The 7,821-nt window shown below is 40.7% G+C and overlaps 1 protein-coding gene across 2 annotated transcripts in view; it reads right to left on the bottom strand.

The window, feature by feature from the left end:
- Positions 1-7,821, bottom strand: part of vrk2 (VRK serine/threonine kinase 2) — a 45,653-nt gene that overhangs the window by 34,144 nt on the left and 3,688 nt on the right. For both annotated transcript variants that reach the window (XM_014021491.1, XM_014021492.1), the window contains exons 2-5: positions 4,749-4,883; positions 3,661-3,716; positions 3,192-3,261; positions 651-738 (exon numbers count right to left, since the gene is read on the bottom strand). In XM_014021491.1, the coding sequence (XP_013876945.1) occupies positions 651-738; positions 3,192-3,261; positions 3,661-3,716; positions 4,749-4,878 (344 nt within the window). In that variant the 5' untranslated portion in view covers positions 4,879-4,883. The remainder of the gene's footprint in view (positions 1-650; positions 739-3,191; positions 3,262-3,660; positions 3,717-4,748; positions 4,884-7,821) is intronic.

The raw sequence follows: 7,821 nt of genomic DNA, 5'->3' as shown, positions 1-7,821 counted from the left end.
TGCCACAAATTCTCCTAAATCACTCGTACGCACAACTTAAGAACAAATCTGTGCGTACGAACGGTTCTTGCATGAGGCCCATTGTTTTGTTTGATAAGGTTGATTAGCTGTGGAAACCATTGGCTTCACTCTAAAAATTAATCAGATGTGTACATGCAAAGATTACTTTCTCAGTGTTTCATTAAAATTTGTCCAGTGGTTCGTGAGATATTTTGCTAACAGACAGACAGTGTTGACTCTAATGATTATTGGAAAAGTTTTAAAAACAGATGTCATACAACCCACCAGTGCATAGAATATAAATTGGTTAGGTTGGCTAAGCTGTGGCATCCCTTCTGAATGGGACTGACCCTGATTCTGTTATAAAGATACATCTGGGGTTGGGCAAAATCATATTGTGTGCAATGAAATATTTGACTGACAAACTTACAAATGAACATTGACACACAAAACATTATCACCCTTTCACTTTCAAATGCAGGTGATAAACTGCTGCTGACCTAAGAGTCTTCTAACAACTGGATAAAAATTAAACATCTGAATGAAACAGTTACCAGCAGACAGACATAACTAAAAATAAAGGATTTTACTTACCAGACAGTAAAGTTCATTTTTTTTTTTTGCCAAAATAATAAAAAGTGATTCCGTACCTGAGATCTTTGTACTCTGCCAGTCCTGACCCCCAGTATGTGGGGATTCCAAGAAAGTCCAGTTTCTTGGCTTGTTTCCATTTTTGCACTGAAAGCAGAACAGAATAATTACTGAATGTGTTAAAGCCCATTTTTATTCATACACTCCTAAAGTACTGACTGTGTGTGAAAAGACTGAAGTCAAATTAAAGACTATATTACCCACCACCTTTTATACTAGTTTATACTGATATCCTTTTATGTTGAGAAAAGACCTGGTTGTAGCTGTGTTGGTCAAACCCTGTTAACGACCATGTAAATGAATAAATATTATGAGTTCTGTTAGAACTCTATCTCCATCCCCAACTGCTTATCTGTAGGGGGGTTATGGAGGCAACTGGTCCTGAAAAAAAAAACAGACCATCTCTCCAGCTCCACATGAGGAACCCAAAGGTGTTCCTCAGTTAGAGAAGAGATGCAATTCCTCCAACGAGTTCTTGGACTGCCCCAGGGCCTCCTACCAGTGGGACATGCCTGAAAACAAAAACTCTAAAAAAAGGGAGGTGTCCAGGAGGCCCACTTATCAGACGAACCACCTTAACTGACTCCTTTTGATGTGGAGGAGCAGCGGCTCTACTCTGAGCTCCTCCCAGATGACGAAGCACCTCACCCTATCTCTAAGGCAACCCTATGAAGAAGCTCATTTCAGCTGCTTGTATTCAAAATCTCACTCTTACAATCATGATCCTAAGCTCATGACCACAAGTAAGGGTTGGAACTTACAGACCAAGTAAATCGAGAGCTTTGCCTTTTCACTCAGCTCTTTCGTCAACACAATGGACTGAAGCAACACCCTCATTATTGAGGACGAGGCTCCAATCCATTGATCCATTTCCTGCTCCATCCTACCATCACTCGAGAACAAGAACCCCAGATACTTAAACTACTCCATGTGAGGCAAAGACTCCAACTGAAACTGGAGGGGGCACTACACCCCCTCCCCGAGAGTTCAAATAATGACTTGTAGAATGACTCTCAGCCACCACCACACCAAATTTAACTCAGTCTTTGTAAAACTGATGGAGTTTCAGCCATTATTATTACTATTATTATCATTATTATTATTATTATGTCTGCTCAGGTCGATCAGCTGAGATCAAACTGGGTTGACACTAAAGCGGTCTTCATACTCCCTCCGAACTGCCGACGTCGGCACGGGTTGTCGCAGTTTCATGACGAAAATTACGTCACCGGTGTTCGCGGCGTCAACTTGGCCGCTTCTTTTGGCACAACCTGCCGGCAGAACTTTTTACCCCCATTCCCGTGACGACAGTAATGTGTGGTAACAACCACGTGACTGCGCGTCGACCGGTCGGCGTCGTAGCGAGTATGTTTCAGGCTTTATGGCTCCCACATAATCGGGCGTACTGTGTGCATATTGTCCACGGACGTTGACACTTCACACTCAAGCGTACTGACCGCCTGACGAATTATTTAATTTCTCACAATTTCAGTCATGATTTCAAGGATGAGGAAGAAGAGATAGTTTGCATTTTAGCTTTAGAACAACAAAAGAAAAAAAGAAGGATCTGAGCTACTTCCTAACACAAATTTGTTGCTCATTAAAAGTCCTTATATTCCTTCATTGACGCGTCATAAAGTTTTCTAATCTCCTCCATGAGATGCTCTTTAAAGTTTGACTCAATTTTGTCCACAAATGACACCGATTCTCAACTTTATCTGCTTGGTGTCACATCCAAAACAGTACTCGCCAGTGTGCACCGCAGACGCGGACGTAAAAACTTGACCTCTGCCCGGACCAGTCCGGCGGACGTCCGCCTTGGGTCCATGTAGAGTCCGCACGGGCCTCCGCAGAGTGAAGTATGCCTGAGTATGTGGGGGCCTTAAAGGTTAGTCACTGTTTGTTGCACAGCCATTGGTTACTTTCTGAGAGTTTCATTCAAATCTGTCCAATGGTTTGAGATATTTTGCTAACACTACAGGACAAACACACGTGCACAATTCTACTGATAGTCGTGGTAAAAAGAATATCTGGCAACTCCGTAGTTTTTATTCTTTCAGCCTTGACCCACACCTGACTTGTTTTTGTTAGTGTGAAGAAAAAGTGAGCCTGAGTGAAAACACCAGGTTTGTCCTTGTAGCTGTGAGAACGTCTTCATACAACCAGCGGGGTGAGAGCGGAAACCCACGCAGACACAAAGAGGCTGCAGACAAAGTGCTGGTCCTGGCTTGGGACCTGGTGGCGGTCGGCCTGACTGGCTCTTAACCAGGCTGGCAGGTGGTCAGGGGCTCAGCGGAGGCCCAGGCATCATTACATGTGAATGGCTCTCCCTCTTCTCTTGCCTTCCAAGTGGAGGTGTTGGAGAGCTCAGACGAGCATGGAGAGGAGGCCCCTGCTGCCACCGAGGTGCATGTTTGCTTTGCTTTATTATTAATTACTGTGCAGCAGGCAGCCAAACCTCTGTCTGCAGCCACTTCATCAGTCAGAGGCGTGCGTGTTCCAGCGAGCTGCGGGGACGCAGGACAGGTTGTGCTACTCACCGCTTTCTGCTTTGGCTGCCCGCTGATAGAACTTCAGCTCTGAGAACAGCGGCCCGTTCTCCTGGTACTCCTGCGCACACAGAAGTACACAGAAGGATGATTATATTAACGCAAACAAGGTCAAAATTCCATAAATAGTAAAGAAATTTGTTTAAAGTTTGTAGACGACTCTCGGCTACTTCCACACTGAGTGTAGCTGTAAAAATGATTTCACAGAGGCAATTTGTGTTGGCTAAGCTCGAATTGCTCTTTTGTTGCAGATAATGACTACTTTCCGCAAATTTCAGCTAAATTTGTAAAGTGGATCTTAAGAGTTATGACAAGAGACAGGAAATAAACATTATTGTTTGATATTGTCTTTGGTGAAGAGCAGTAAAACTTGTTTTATTCTACATCCAGCTGCAGATATCCCCAACATCATGGTCAAACTTAACGACTGTAAAAAAAATAAAATAAAAATAACACTCACAACTTTTATGACGAAGTTCGAGTCCTCTGTAACGGGTCTGTCTACATCCTGGGAAGCTTTCAAATGATAGAAAATAAGAAGTTGAAAATGAGGCGACAAGAAGGCCACAGCATTTAAAAACTTTCTGTGTGTGTGTAGGGTTGCGCGGTATATGCAGTAGACTGTAGAAATCTATCCTCTAACGTCCTATCGTCTTTACGTCATCGCACCTGTGTCAACAATGCTGCGAGTGCAGAGACAACTGAGCATGAGTTTGAAATATAATGAAGAAATTCTAGCATTTTAAAGCATGTTTAGAGAGAATAAATCCTCAAAACTTCCTTCTCCCGCTGTAGAAAAGTTACGTCGTATCACGGGATCATTTCCTCCCTCTCCTCTCCTCTCTTCCTGCTGCTCGTGGCTTAGCGAATTGTTAACAACTGCAGTTTTTCACACCCAATTGTCAGAGAAAAAAAGTTTTAAGTATTGTTACCCACAGAGATTATAAAAAGAAAAAAGACGTGGACGTTCATTCAGTCGTAAATCCATTTTGCTAATGTAAAGTCGGCTTCTCCTCTGATGATGAAGATGACGAAGATGAGCAGCAGCTGATAAGTTCAATGTTGAGTTTGATTAAGATTACAGTTTTCTGCAAAAAATACTCTAAAAATTACATTATCTTAACTTTTTATGATAATTTTGTACCGCGATATATACCGTTACCGTAAAGGGATCGTGATATGAATTTGAGGTCATACCGCCCAGCCCTGTGTGTGGGCATGTTTTTGCTACATCATGGGAACCATTTTCAAGAAAAAGGCAGCCTCGTGGGGACTGAATGTGCATCGTGGGGACCACTGTCCGGTCCCCACTGGTACTGATATTAATTTTGGGTGGGGGGTTCGGTTTAGGACCAAGATGTGAATTGAGTTTAGGTTTGTTTTAGGGTCAGGTGACCCTAAAACGAACCTGTGAGGTTAATTTTAGGGTAAATGGTCATGGTTAAGCTAAAATTACCAATGAGTAGAAGTCAATCCACGGTTCCCACAGAAATATAAAAACAAACCTGTGTGTGAGTGAGTGCGTAAGCATGAGAATGAGTGATTTACCAAGATAAATGAGTCCAAAGCCACCCTGACCAGTAATTTTTCCAAGCCTCCATTTCTTCTTCTCAGTGTCGGTCAGTATGAAGCCTTCAGGGAGGGGTTTAGGTAAGGTGTTCTTTTTAGGTGGTGCCATAAAAACTGAGTAGGTTAAAAAAAAAACAGAAAACAGGATTTATTTTCTTATTATTATTTTTTTATTAACAAGAGTACTCCCTTATTATTTGTAAAGTCTTCCACCTGGTTCTCAGCACAACAGCTAACAACAAATTCCTTCAGGTCCTCAGTGTAGAGCAGACACTGAGTTGATGCAGAACTGTGTAAATTAAGAGTCAGTATCTCACTGGTCAGTGTATCTTTTGGTCATTGGCTTTTCAATTTTGAAACGGGTATTAAAAAACAAGGAACGAGTGAATATTTGATTTTTGTTTTAAAATACTGGAATTAAAATTAAAATACAAAGCCATTCTCATTCTTTGTGTCAAAAGGGAATAAAAATGATTTGAGTTTCATTTTCAGTTTCAGATAGCAAAAAAGTAAATTGCTTTAAGACAGAAATGAAAAAAAAGGCTTGTTTGTTTGTATTCTACGACTATCTATTCCCCCACCAGAGGGGGCGCTCACCTGGCAGCTCTGCATAATGAAACACTGATTTCTGTAAATAAGAGGCTGAAACACAGAGAAGTATGCCCATAAATGAATTGTATGATGACTGTCACTCTGTGACCAAAGGCTTTGCAGAGGTAATTCATGTGGTTTTTGACCAAATAAGTCTCTTTTACTGAATACATGTCAGCTACTGCCTCCATGTTTCATCTCCATTTTTCTCAATAAAAAGCAAATTAAGATCAATTTCATTCTATTAGTGTGTTGGACGATTGTTGTTAAGTAAGCACAAAGGTTTTTTTCCCTTTTTTTAAAAAAAAGGAAAAAAATGTCACTGATGATGAAGAAGTTAAAAAACTGATACTCAGTTCTGCTTTCTACTGAAGTGGCAAAAAAAAGTTTTTTTTCCCTCCTGAGTTTTGACAAAATCTGTGCTTGTTTTTTTTTCCTGTCAGTTTGCGTCCTTAGATTTTTCCTTTCAGCGAAGGGTGGCAGTACTACGACTTTGATATTGATCTGATACCAAATAAAAACTTGACAAATATATTTGATACCGAAGTCAACATCAATGCTTTTTACTTGTAATGGGATGTTCATTGAATAACAAAAAGAAAAAAAAATTGTATAGGTCTTCTGGACGGGTTCTTCTCTAATGAAACGTTTCGTCTCTCCTCCAAGAGACTTCTTCAGTCAGAGTTTCAGGCAAAATTCAGGCTTTTAAGCCCTGCCTCCATGTGACTGAAACTCGCATCACATGGCTATCGTTGGCACCTAATTAACACCTATTGTTAACAGGGGGTGGAGTGATACTGGCAATAGCAGCACTGTAGGAGGGGGACAACTGAAAACGGAGGCCCCCACCTCTGTTTAATGATGGACGGTCTTTCTTYACAAAAATGKCTTCTTTTACTCCTCTCTCAAACCAACGTTCCTCCCTATCAAGAATGAGAACATCCTCATCTCTGAAAGAGTGACCGCTGGCCTGTAAATGAGTGAAAACTGCAGAGTTCTGGCCATTAGATGTAGCTCGTCTGTGTTGGGACATTCTTTTGAACAGTGGTTGCTTTGTTTCCCCGATGTATAACTGGTCGCAGTCCTCCTGGCACTTAACAGCATATACAATATTGCTCTGTTTGTGCCGGGGCACCGGATCTTTGGGGTGAACCAGCCTTTGCCGTAATGTGTTTTGGGGTTTGAAAGCTACTGGGACATCATGTTTAGAAAATAAACGTCTCAGTTTCTCCGAAACACCCGCAACATACGGAATAACCACTGGTTTGGGTCTGGGTTTGGGGTCTTCATTTTCACCTGAAGGTTGCATGGAATCCTGCCTGAACCTCCCAAACTGAAGAAGTCTCTTGGAGGAGAGACGAAACGTTTCATTAGAGAAGAACCCGTCCAGAAGACCTATACAATTTTTTTCTTTTTGATTTTTTACCTGGATTACTGAGATGTGTCAGGACATTCATTGAATAACTTTGATATTGCAGACACCCCTTCTGGTGGTGAAACAGGTTATTGTAGTGAGGCAGTAAGTTGGCACGACCTGTCATGGATTCTGAACAAACAAGCCTTTTTTCATTTCTGTCTTAAAGTAATTTTCTTTTATGCTATCAGAAACAGAAAATAAAACTCAAATCATTTTTAAAATTATGTTCATCCCTTTTTGACAAAAAGAATGAGAAATGCTTTTGTATTTTAATTTTAATTTCAATATTTTAAAACGAAAACCAAATATCCACTCTTTTCTTGTTTTTAAATACCCGTTTCTAAAATGAAAATCCAATGACCAAAAGATACACTGACCCTCACTGAGCTCTGTCAGTTGGAGAGTCTGAAACTTGAAACTGGGAGAAAACCGTGAGAAGAAATGGGAGATTTTGACAGCCGTGTTCCGGGTCGTGCACGTCGTTTTGTTGGCGGCCTCCGCCCACATCACACTGGCTGTGTGCTCACCTTGGCAGCTGTCCCCGATGGTTAGGATTTCAGTTTCATTTGTTGAAGTTGATTGGTTTGGTTAATTGTTTAGTTTGCTTACATTTATGTGGCATAGATGGCATGGTGGGGAAGTGGTTAGAGCAGTCATCTCTAGGGCTGTGTATTGGCAAGAATTTGGCGATATGATGCATATCATGACAGAGGGGTCACGATACGATATATCCTGATATATTGCGATACTGTAAGCAAGGCGATATATTGCGATTTTTTTGTCCAAAAATTTTATTAAATAAAAACCTCTTACAGGGAAAAAATGAAAAACCAAAATTCATTGTCTCAGAAAATTCTAATATTACATAGACATACTTTTGATACATTTAGCTGTGTTCTGCTTTGTATGTATTTTATGTTGTTTCATATTTCTTATTTCATCCATGTTTTCAATTATTAGACTAAATTTGACAATAAATAGTTTGAAAGTATATTTTTTGCAGCTTTTAGTTTTTAATATTAATTTACAATATGGTCACCCAAC

This window comes from Austrofundulus limnaeus, unplaced genomic scaffold (assembly GCF_001266775.1).
Source record: "Austrofundulus limnaeus strain Quisiro unplaced genomic scaffold, Austrofundulus_limnaeus-1.0 Scaffold295, whole genome shotgun sequence".
NCBI lineage: Eukaryota > Metazoa > Chordata > Actinopteri > Cyprinodontiformes > Rivulidae > Austrofundulus > Austrofundulus limnaeus.
Note: the sequence above shows the minus strand (reverse complement) of the source record. Positions and strands in the feature narration are given on the sequence as shown.